The sequence below is a fragment of the Mustelus asterias genome, chromosome 4 (assembly GCF_964213995.1).
Source record: "Mustelus asterias chromosome 4, sMusAst1.hap1.1, whole genome shotgun sequence".
NCBI classification, from domain to species: domain Eukaryota; kingdom Metazoa; phylum Chordata; class Chondrichthyes; order Carcharhiniformes; family Triakidae; genus Mustelus; species Mustelus asterias.
In genome coordinates this window covers 146,929,835-146,942,412 of record NC_135804.1, presented here as the reverse complement: position 1 = coordinate 146,942,412, position 12,578 = coordinate 146,929,835, and the positions used below count along the sequence as shown (strand labels likewise).

At 42.0% G+C, this 12,578-nt stretch overlaps 1 protein-coding gene across 9 annotated transcripts in view; it reads left to right on the top strand.

The window, feature by feature from the left end:
- atrx (ATRX chromatin remodeler) overlaps nucleotides 1-12,578 on the top strand; it is a 178,298-nt gene that overhangs the window by 85,282 nt on the left and 80,438 nt on the right. For 7 of the 9 annotated variants that reach the window (XM_078211909.1, XM_078211912.1, XM_078211906.1 and 4 more), the window contains 2 exons: nucleotides 2,545-2,748; nucleotides 6,059-6,203. In XM_078211909.1, the coding sequence (XP_078068035.1) occupies nucleotides 2,545-2,748; nucleotides 6,059-6,203 (349 nt within the window). The remainder of the gene's footprint in view (nucleotides 1-2,544; nucleotides 2,749-6,058; nucleotides 6,204-12,578) is intronic. The other 2 variants (XM_078211911.1, XM_078211907.1) reach the window with 1 other exon arrangement.

Here is a 12,578-nt window from a genome sequence, read left to right as displayed (position 1 = left end):
CTGCTTTGCTTCCAATTTCTACTCTTTATCTTTGTACTCTGCCTCTATTTATAAAGATTCTTACCTTTTTTTTTGTTCTTGTCTCTCACTCTACCAGCTTCCACATTCAACAGATTATCCTCTTCCATTTCTGCCATGTTGAGCACGATGCTGCCACCACCAAATACATCTATGCCTTTTCCCCTTTTAAATTTCCAAAGGAATTTTTCCCTCTAAAGTAATCTGGTCTACTCAATTGCCCAACATTCCCTCGCCATCCTATGTAAGTGCAGGGCTATCCCTTTTCTCAAGGGCATAATCATTCCTTCCAGATGAAACAGCGATTTAATAATGTATCTGCTGCTACTGTTGCAGCTCCCCCTACATTGAGAAGGCCAGATGCATATTCCAGAACCTGTTAGGATACCAGATCTCAAGGTATAATATGAAGCCAGACTAGCCCCAACAATTTTCTATTTTGGCATTAGTTTGAGGCATTCCAGGTGCGGTTCTGCTGATGCACTGAAGATTTTATCAAAACAAACTTTATTTAGCAACACAGTTTAATTACAACAAAATAATTAGCTTAAGTTTTAACAATTGAACAATACTTAAACTTGACAAGATACACTACTTAACTGCTAACGTATCACTGACTTCCAATGAAGCAATACTTATCTTACAGACTTAAAACCTCTGTAAAATTAGTTAGCAAAACACACACGTGCTTGCTTTGACCTAGGTTACCAGGTTTGGAGCTTTCAAAAAACCTGTACATAGTCAGAGGTTTACAGCATGGAAACGGGCCTTTTGGCCCAACTTGTCCATGCCGCCCTTTTTTTAAACCCCTCAGCTAATCCCAATTGCCCGCATTTGGCCCATATCCTTCTAAATCCATTTTACCCATGCAACTGTCTAAATGCTTTTTAAAAGACAAAATTGTACCCGCTTCTTCTACCTCTGGCAGCTTGTTCCAGACACTCACCACCCTCTGGAAAAAATTGCCCCTCTGGACACTTTTGTATTTCTCCTCTCTCACCTTAAACCTATGCTCTCTAGTTTTAGACTCCCCTACCATTGGGATAAGACATTGACTATCAAGCTGATCTGTGCCCCTCGTTATTTTATAGACCTCTATAAGATCACCACTCAGCCTTCTACACTCCAGAGAAAAAGGTCCCAGTCTATCCAGCCTCTCCTTATAACTCAAACCATCAAGTCCCAGTAGCATCCTAGTAATTCTTTTCTGCACTCTTTCTAGTTTAATAATATCCTTTCTATAATAGGGTGACCAGAACTGTACACAGTATTCCAAGTGTGGCCTTATCAATGTCTTGTACAACTTCAACAAGACATCCCAACTCCTGTATTCAATGTTCTGACCAATGAAACCAGGCATGCTGAATGCCGCCTTCACTACTCCGTCCACCTGTGACTCCACTTTCAAGGAGCTATGAACATGTACCCTTCGATCTTTGTTCTGTAACTCTCCCCAACGCTCTACCATTAACTGAGTAAGTCCTGCCCTGGTTCAATCTACCAAAATGCATCACCTCACATTTGTCTAAATTAAACTCCATCTGCCATTCGTCAGCCCACTGGCCCAATTGATCAAGATCCCGTTGCAAATGGAAATAACTTTCTTCACTGTCCACTATGCCACCAATCTTGGTGTCATCTGCAAACTTACTAACCATGCCCCCTATATTCTTATCCAAATCATTAATATAAACGACAAATAACAGTGGACCCAGCACTGATCCCTGAGGCACACCACTGGTCACCGGTCTCCAGTTTGAAAAACAACCCTTTACAACCACCCTCTGGCTTCTGTCAAGAAGCCAATTTTGTATCCATTTCGCTACCTCACCCTGGATCCCGTGAGATTTAACTTTATGCAATAACCTACCATGCGGTACCTTGTCAAAGGCCTTGTTAAAGTCCATGTAGACAACATCAACTGCACTGCCCTCATCTACCTTCTTGGTTACCCCTTCAAAAAATGCAATTATATTTGAGACATGATTTTCCACTCAAAGCCATGCTGACTGTCCCTAATCAGTCCATGCCCCTCAGAATCCTTTCTCTCAAGAGAAAGATAGAGAAACTGCTTTCTTCTAGCAGCCCAGGCAGCAACTGCTTGCATTTTAAAATGAAAAGGAAACTGGTTTTCCTGCAAACTTAGCTCCTCCCATTAATCACATGACTCCACCCATCAATCGACCTAATCAAACCCACACGACACTGCATACCTAATCTAAAATCCTAAGAGAACCTAAATAAAAGGGCCATTAACTCTACAAAGCAACAGATTCTGAGCTAAAATCAGTTATTAGCCTGCATTCTTAGCATCTGCTGCATGTTTACCGGGCAAATCAACTCTTGTAACAAAATACTACCTCTTAAAGCAATCCACTTTAAACAAAAGATGCATCAAAATAGCACTATCATAAACTTGTTTAGTAGATTACCCAATGATTTTTCTCATATTGGAGTTTTTTTCATTGAAAGCATGTGTAATAATGTAAATGCATCAAACCAGATAACATCGTTTTGTTTCTAAAACAGAGCAATTCTGAAGACGACAGTAGTGGTAGTAGTGATGAAAATGACAATGATTCAAAATCCCCTGGAAAAGGTCGAAAGAAGATTAGAAAGATTTTGAAAGATGGTAATTTACGTACAGAAACTCAAAATGCCTTGAAAGAAGAGGAAGATAGAAGAAAACGCATTGCCGATAGAGAAAAAGAACGGGAAAAGTTGAGAGAGGTATTGAATTTTTGTTCTATTTATACAGTCGTCTGTTTGGGCATAGCTAATAGATTTGTAGAATTCAAGTAGAATACATTGCTTGCCATTTAAGATGTTTGTGATTTTTCTTTTCACTACCTGGATTATGAAATTTTAAAGCATTCAATTCTTTTCATGTGGTCAGAGTAAATAATTCATGCACAATATCTCATTGCAGAGTATTGATGCATCCTCCCTCCAAGGAACACAAGTTCCTGACACAGTGGAAGCCACTACCTTTTTCATCTTGGATTAAATATGTAATTGCAAATACTTAGTCTAGCATAACAGTTCATGGGTTTTTAAATTCAGTTAACACGAGCAGTTTTTTTCTTGGTGGAAATGGAGAAAAAAGGAAGAAAATGAAAGTGAGGCTCAACCAACTTTTTTTTTGGTTGGTGTCAGTAAATTGTAATTTGAGAGACCAGTGGTAATGTGGTACAAATTTTACTATTTTAAAGCACTGATCCTTTTTGGCAGACTAACAGACTGGCTCCAGTTTTGTTCAACTAAATTGGAGAAACTATATGGAATTAAGATCAAATATCTGTTTTCAGACATGCAGTACATTATGATTAAGTGAATTTTAAATATATGATCCAATTGTAAATGGCTTTTGCTTAATTGGAAAATTAAACTGCTGGACATGCCCAACTTGAAATCTCGGTGTGTAATTGTAGATGAGCTTTTGTGGTTGCAGAGAGGACAATGGGTAAGCGTAGGTTGTTCTTAATGATGCAGGAGAGTGCTATTTAAATTTATCCATGTGAAGAATTTACTGAAAATGTGAATCCTCTTGTCCCATTAGATTTAAAACAAAACAACACTGAGAACATAGGGGAAAAATCGGCAAACTTTGAAGGGTATTGTGACTCACCAAAATAGTACCTCGAAGTTGATTTTCATGCACATGAAACAATAGCTTCCAGGATTGTAGTTGTTATGTGGAAGAGTTTTCAATATAATCAAGGATGATCTGTACTGCACATTGTGATTCAGAGGAATATATATTTCCATGTGGAGTACTTTCGAGAAAATTCGAGCGCATTCAAATTTAGGAATGTACAGTGTTAGTGTTGATTGATGGTTTTGAAGACCAAGAGTAAAAGACTTCAGTGCGACTGTAGACAGCAGTAATAGTTGTCGTGCTTTTTAAATTTGGATTATAAATACTGGATTGATGATCTTGTGAACTCTAGAAATTTCCATGCATAAATAAATAGTTTGAAAATTACTGCTGAAGGATATATAGCAGTAACTTTCTTTTCGTTGATATGTATGTATATATTAGCTGAAGATTGTACTCTGCCAAGTACAATAGAGGAAAGGATCTGAACATTTACTATTCTTGTAGGAAACTGTGTGCAGCCGATTAGTTAATCTATGCTTTCTTGTATATAATTAAATAACAGATTTGAGAACTGCCTTTGAGATTAGTGTCACAATTCCTAAAATTTGCAAGGAACTTAAGAAATAAATCAATTGAGATACAGAAGCAGACATTTAAGGAGGTATTTCATAACACTCAGCAAACGTTTGTTTCAGTGAGTCTCTTTGGGAAGGATGCACCATCTGTTGGTATCAGATTGAAAGAAAAAAAACATACAATTCCACAAAATTAATGGCAAGTCAGAAGATTGGATCGAATATAAAGAGCAGCAAAGAAGGACTTTTTAATTAAAAAAGGGGGAGAGATTGAAGTACGAAAGAAAGCAAGCTAGAAATATAGGAAACAGATGGTAAGAGCTTCTACACGTATTTAAAATGGAAAAGAGTAAGTAAAGTGTTAACCCTCCAGAGAAATTCTGGGCAGTAAAATAATGGAAAATAAAGAGCTAGCAGATGAACTGGACAGATATTTTGTCTTATCTTCATGGTAAAGGATACAAATAACATCCCAGAAATAATTAGGAATCATGAGGTGAAAGAAGGAGAAACAAAATAGTTACAATCATCAGGGAAAGGATACTGAGAATATTATTAGAACTAAAGGCTGAGAAGTCTCTAGGTCCTGATGGACTTCACCCTAGAGTCTTAAAAGAAGTAGCTGCTGAGATAATAGATGATTTCACTTAAATTTCCTAGATTCTGGAAAGGGCCCTGCAGATTGGAAATTAGCGACTAACTCCTTTACTCAAGAAAGAAGGCAGACAGGAATCGGGAAACTACAGACCAGTTAACATAAACTCTGCCCTAGGGAGAATGCTGGAATCTTTATAAAGGGATATATATATTAGAGCACTTTGAAAATCTCAGTGCAGTTGGGCATTATCAACATGGTTTTGTGAAAGAGAAATCGTGTATGACTAATTTATTAGAATTCTTTGAGGAAGTAACAAGCAACATGGATGAAGGAAAACCTGTAGATGTGGTGTACTTGAATTTCGAAATGGCATTTGACAAAATGGTTACTGCACAAAATAAGAGCTCATGGTGTAGGGGATAACACATTCGCATGGATTGAGGATTGGTTATTTAACAGGAAGCAGAGTATGCATAAATGGGTCATTTTCAGGTTGGCAAGATGTAAAGAATGCCACAGGAATCAGTGCTGGGCCCTTGACTATTTGCAATTTATATCGATTACTTGATTCAAGGGACTGAATGTGGTAAATTTGCTGATTCCAAGGTAGCTGGATAGAGTAAGTTGTCGAGAGCGAATAGAATCTGCAAGGGGATATCACTAGATTCATTGGGCAAAAATTTGGCACATGGAGGACAATGTGAGAGAAATGAGTCCTTGTCCACTATGACAGGAAGAATAGAAAAACAGTATACTATGTCAGAGGTAAAGAGATCTGTATAAAAGGATCTGGGTGTTCTACTGCATGAATTGCAAAAGGTTATCTAGGTGCAGCAAGTGATTAGGGCAAATGGAATTTGTCATTTATTGCAAGGGGAATGGAATTTAAAAGGGAAATTTTACTATAGTTATAAAAGTCACTGGTGCAACCACATTCGGAATGCTGTATAAAATTTGGTCTCCTTATGAAAGGACATAATTGCATTAGAAGCAGTTCAGAGATGGTTTACTTAACCCTTTCAAATCAAGGATCATTAAGTTGAGGGCTTGACCAACAAGGGTATGGGAAGGAGCAAGGCAGGAAAGTGGTGTTGTAGTCACGCTCCAATCAAACATGATCTTGTGAAATAGCTGAGCAGAATTCAGCGCCGAATGGTCTATTCCTAATTTGTATGTGAATTACTTTCTGCTTGCGTGACATACAAAATTACAAATTCATCAGTATGTATTCTCTAAGTTGTCCAAATTTCATTTTAAAATTTACAGGAGGTTCAAGTGTCGGAAGGGGTATCTCCAATGCAATGTCCCGTAACCACTAAATTGGTCCTTGATGAAGATAAGGAGACTAATGAATCTATCGTCCAGGTCCACAGAAATTTGGTGAGGAAACTGAAACCTCATCAAGTAGATGGTGAGTAAAAGTATTCAAAAGTTATCCAGCAATTTGACTTCCTTATTATCCAATTGCATTTGAGGGAATTTGCTGTTAAAATTTAACCCCTCATTTTCTTTCTGTTTCATGACTATTAAGTCCTCATCTTCTCTCCCAATATTTTTTAATCATGTTGATGTGTGTATATCAACTAATTTACATCAGTCAGTTTCTTTTCAATTCGATGAGGGTGGTAAGGTGGCACGATGGTCAGCACTGCTGCCTCACAGCACGATGGACCCGGGTTCAATTCCGGCCTCGGGTGACTGTCTGTGTGTGTTTGCACGTTCTCCCCATGTCTGCGTGGTTTCCTCAGGTTGCTCCGGTTTCCTCCCACAGTCCAAAGATGTGCAGGTTAGGTTGATTGGTCATGCTAAATTGACCCTAATGTCAGGGGGATTAGCAGGGTAAATTACAGGGAATAGGGCCTGGGTGGTCGGTACAGACTTGGGTCAAATGTTGTCGTCCTGTACTGTAGGGATTCTGTGATATGGCCCACTAAATCTGGCTTTCAGTGGTTCTCCTGACAAGTAATAAGACAAGTACTTTTTCTCCTGCTACAAAACTTCTAGCCTGTGCTTTCATATCGGCTACTATTTTTATTCCTTGTTGTGTTGTCCATAAATGTGTTTGCCAACTCACAAGCCTCATATAGTCTTTCTCTGAAAGTTGAGATATAGTCTAGAAATGTAGCTTCTGAGTTATTTAAATTCTTCCTGAATTAATTTGTGGTCCTCTAACTGTATGTCCACAAACTAGTTCAAATCTAAATCTGGTAGATTCATTTGGTGCATTGTGGATTGCAAACAGTGAAAATGAACAAAGAACATTACAGCACAGGAACAGGCCCTTGTGGCCCTCCAAGCCTGCACTGACCATGCTGCCTGACTGAACTAAACCCCCTATCCTTCCTGGGACCATACCCCTCTATTCCCATCCTATTCGTCCAGACGCCCCTTAAAACTCACTGTTGTATCTGCTTCCACTACCTCCCCCGGCAGTGAGTTCCAGGTACCCACCACCCTCTGTTTGCCTCGTACATCCCCTTTAAACCTTGCCCCTCGCACCTTAAACCTATGCCCCCCAGTAATTGTTTCTTCCACCCTGGGAAAAAGCTTCTGACTATCCACTCTGTCCATGCCTCTCATAATCTTGTAGACTTCTATCAGGTCGCCCCTAAACCTTTGTCGTTCCAGTGAGAACAAACCAAGTTTCTCCAACCTCTCCTCATAGCTAATGCCCTCCATACCAGACAACATCCTGGTAAATCTTTTCTGTACCCTCTCCCAAACCTTCATATCTTGTAGTGTGGCGACCAGAATTGAACACTATTTTCAGTGCGGCCTAACTAAGGTTCTATAAAGCTGCAACATGACTTGCCAGTTTTTATACTCAATACCCCGGCCGATGAAGGCAAGCATGCCGTATGCCTTCTTGACTACCTCCTCCACCTGCATTGCCACTTTCAGTGACCTGTGTACCTGTACACCCAGATCCCTCTGCCTATCAATACTCTTAAGGGTTCTGCCATTTACTGTATATTTTCTATCTGTATTAGACCTTCCAAAATGCATTACCTCACATTTGTCCAGATTAAACTCCATCTGCCATCGCTCCGCCCAAGCCTCCAACTGATCTATATCCTGCTGTATCCTCTGGTCCTCATCGTTATCCGCAAATCCACCAACCATTGTGCATTCCGCAAACTTACAAATTAAACCAGTTACATTTTCCTCCCAATCATTGTGGCACGGTAGCAGAGTGGTTAGCACTGCAGCTTCACAGCTCCAGGGTCCCGGGTTCGATTCCCGGCTCGGGTCATTGTCTGTGTGGAGTTTGCACATTCTCCTCGTGTCTGCGTGGGTTTCCTCCGGGTGCTCCGGTTTCCTCCCACAGTCCAAAGATGTGCGGGTTAGGTTGATTGGCCAGGTTAAAAATTGCCCCTTAGAGTCCTGAGATGCGTAGGTTAGAGGGATTAGCGGGTAAAATATGTGGGGGTAGGGCCTGGGTGGGATTGTGGTCGGTGCAGACTCGATGGGCCGAATGGCCTCCTTCTGCACTGTAGGGATTCTATGATTCTATGATTGTGTGTATATATAATAAAAAGCAGCAGAGGTCTCTGCACTGATCCCTGAGGAACGCCACTTGTCACAGCCCTCCATTCAGAAACGCACCCTTCACTGCTACCCTCTGTCTTTTATGACCGAGCCTGTTCTGTATCCACCTTGCCAGCTCACCTCTGATCCCATGCGATTTCACCTTCTGCACCAGTCTGCCATGAGGGACCTTGTCAAAGGCTTTACTGAAGTCCATGTAGACAACATGCACTGCCCTACTCTCATCAATCATCTTGACCACTTCCTCGAAAAATTCAATCAAGTTAGTGAGACATGACCTCCCCTTCACAAAACCATGTTGCCTCTCGCTAATACGTCCACTTATTTCCAAGTGGGAATAAGTCCTGTCTCAAAGAATTCTCTCTAATTTCCCTACCACTGATGTAAGGCTCATTGGCCTGTATTAACTTGGATTATTCTTGCTACCCTTCTTAAACAAAGGAACAACATTGGCTATTCTCCAATCCTCTGGGACCTCCCCTGTAGCCAAAGATTTCTCTCAAGGCCCTAGCAATTTCCTCCCTTGCCTCTCTGTATTTTGGGATATATCCGATCAGGCCCTGGGGACTTGTCTACCTTAATGTTTCTCAAGAACCCCAATACCACCTCCTTTTTGATCTCAACATGATTCAAACTATCTACACACCCTTTCCCAGATTCATCATCCACCAAGTCGTCCTCTTTGGTGAATACTGACGCAAAGTACTCATTTAATACCTCGCCCATTTCCTCTGGCTCCATGCATGAATTCCCTCCCCTACCCTCTCGCTTTTTATATATGCATAAAAAGCCTTGATTTCCTTAATCCTGCTGGCCAATGATTTTTCATGACCCCTTTTAGCCCTCCTTACTCCTTGCTTAAGCTTCTTTCTACTTTCCTTGTATCCTACACTTGCTTCGTGTGTTCCCAGCCTCTTAGCCTTGACAAATGCTTCCTTTTTCTCTTTGACTACGCTCACAATATCTCTTGTTATTAAAGGTTCCCAAAACTTGCCATACTTATCCTTCATCCTTACAGGAATGCGCCGGTCCTGAATCCCTATCAACTTGCACTTGAAAGCCCCCCACATGCCAGATGTTGATTTGCCCTCAAGCATTTGCCCCCAATCTACATTCTTCAGTTCCTGTCCAATATTGTTGTAATGAGCCTTCCCCCAGTTTAGCACCTTAACTTGAGGACTATACTTTTCTTTATCCATCAGTACCTTTAAAGCTTACTGAATTGTGGTCACTGTTCCAGAACTGCTGCCCTACTGAAACGTCGACCACCTGGCCAGGTTCATTCCCCAATCCCAGGTCCAGCATGGCCCCTCTCCTAGTTGGACTATCTACATACTGTTTCAAGAAGCCCTCCTGGATGCTCCTTACAAACTCTGCCCCATCCACACCTCTAGCACTAAGTGAGTCCCAGTCAATATAGGGGAAGTTAAAATCTCCCACCACAACAACCCTGTTACTTTTACACCTTGCCAAAATCTGCCTACATATCTGTTCCTCTATCTCCCGCTGGCTGTTGGGCGGCCTATAGTAAATCCCCAACATTGTGACTACACCCTTCCTATTCCTGAGCTCTACCTATATTGCCTCGCTGTATGAGCCCTCCGAGCTGTCGTCCTGCAGTGCAGCTGTGATATTCTCCTTAACCAGTAATGAACCTTTTACATCCCCCTCTATCCCGTCTGAAACATCTGTATCCTGGAATGTTAAGCTGCCAATCCTGTCCTTCCCTTAACCAAGTCTCTAATAGCAACAACATCATAGTTCCAAGTACTAATCCAAGCTCTAAGTTCATCTGCCTTACCTGTTACACTTCTTGCATTAAAACAAATGCACTTCAGTCCACGAGACCCTCTTTGATTAGCAACCACATCCTGCCTGCTCTTTGAGTCTTACTGGCCCAACTCTCTGGTTCCCCTTCAGTTAATTCACCTTTGCTTTGGTTCCCACTCCCCTGCCAAACTAGTTTAAATCCTCCCATGTGACACTAGCAAATCTCCCAGCCAGAATATTTATGCCTTTCCAGTTTAGATGCAACCCATCCTCCTCCTTGTACAGGTCCCACCTGCCCCGGAAGAGACCCCAATATGGTCCAGATATCTGAAACCCTTCCTACACCAGCTGTTTAGCCACGTTGAGCTGCATTATCTTCCTATTCCTAGCCTCACCGGCATGTGGCACAGGGAGTATTCCTCAGATTACAACCCTAGAGGTCCTGCTTTTTAACTTTTCTACCTAACTCCCTAAACTGCTGCTGCAGGACCTCATCACTCTTCCTCCCTATGTCATTAGTACCAATATGTACCACGACCTCTGGCTGTTCACCCTCTCCCTTCAGAATGCTTTCTGCCTGTTCAGAGACATCCTGGATCCTGGCACCAGGGAGGCGACATACCATCTTAGAGTCTCTTTCACATCCACAGAAGTGCCTATCTGCACCCCTAACTATAGAGTCCCCTATTTCTATTGCTCTAGTGCTTTTTGTCCCTCCCTGCTTAACAATGCAGCCAGCCGTGGTGCCACTGCTCTGCCTGCTGCTGCTGTTATCCCCGATAGGCCATCCCCTCCCAACAGTATGCAAAACGGTATACCTGTTAGAGAGGGAGACAACCACAGGGGAAATGGAATCCCTTTGTCCCAGTAATGAGGGTATCACGAGGACCTTACTGTGACACAACTTTCAGGAAAGCACTGTGCTTCTGGTGTTGAATAAGCTGTTTGATAAATTTGGTGTAGAACAAAGAAAATTACAGCACTGGAACAGGCCCTTCGGCCCTCCAAGCCTGCACCCAACTGAATTCAAACCCCTTCCGGGGACCATATCCCTCCATTCCCATTGTATTCATGTATTTGTCCAGACGCCCCATAAAACTCACTATCGTATCTGCTTCCACTACCTCCCCCAGCAGTGAGTTCCAGGCACCCACCACCCTCTGTGTAAAATAAAACTTGCCTCGCACCTTAAACCTATGCCCCCTAATAATTGACTCTTCCATCCTGGGGAAAAAGCTTTTGACTATCCACTCTGTCCATGCCCCTCATAATCTTGTAGACTTCTATCAGGTCATTCCTCAACCTTTGTCATTCCAGTGAGAACAAACCAAATTTCTCCAACCTCTCATCATAGCTAATGCCCTCCATACCAGGCGACATCCTGGTAAATCTTTTCTGTACCCTCTCCAAAGCCTCCACGTCCTTCTGGTAGTGTGGCAACCAGAATTGAACACTGTATTCCAAGTGCGGCCTAACTAATGTTTTATAAAGCTGCAACATGACTTGCCAATTTTTAAACTCAATGCCCTGGCCGATGAAGGCCAGCACGCAGTATGCCTTCTTAACTACCTTCTCCACCTGCGTTGCCACTTTCAGTGACCTGTGTACCTATAGTACCTATACACCCAATCCCTCTGCCTATCAATACTCTTAAAGGTTCTGCCATTTATATTTATTTCCCATCTGTAATAGACCTTCCTAAATACATTACCTCACATTAGACCATAAGACCATAAGACATAGGAGCGGAAGTAAGGCCATTCGGCCCATCGAGTCCACTCCACCATTCAATCATGGTTGATTTCAACTCCATTTACCCGCTCTCTCCCCATAGCCCTTAATTCCTCGAGAAATCAAGAATTTATCAATTTCTGTCTTGAAGACGCTCAACGTCTCGGCCTCCACAGCCCTCTGTGGCAATGAATTCCACAGACCCACCACTCTCTGGCTGAAGAAATTTCTCCTCATCTCTGTTCTAAAGTGACTCCCTTTTATTCTAAGGCTGTGCCCCCGCGTCCTAGTCTCCCCTGTTAATGGAAACAACTTCCCTACGTCCATCCTATCTAAGCCGTTCATTATCTTGTAAGTTTCTATCAGATCTCCCCTCAACCTCCTAAACTCCAATGAATATAATCCCACGATCCTCAGACGTTCATCGTATGTCAGGCCTACCATTCCTGGGATCATCCGTGTGAATCTCCGCTGGACCCGCTCCAGTGCCAGTATGTCCTTCCTGAGGTGTGGGGCCCAAAATTGCTCACAGTACTCCAAATGGGGCCTAACCAGTGCTTTATAAAGCCTCAGAAGTACATCCCTGCTTTTGTATTCCAAGCCTCTTGAGATAAATGACAACATTACATTTGCTTTCTTAATTACGGACTCAACCTGCAAGTTTACCTTTAGAGAATCCTGGACTAGGACTCCCAAGTCCCTTTGCACTTTAGCATTATGAATTTTGTCACCGTTT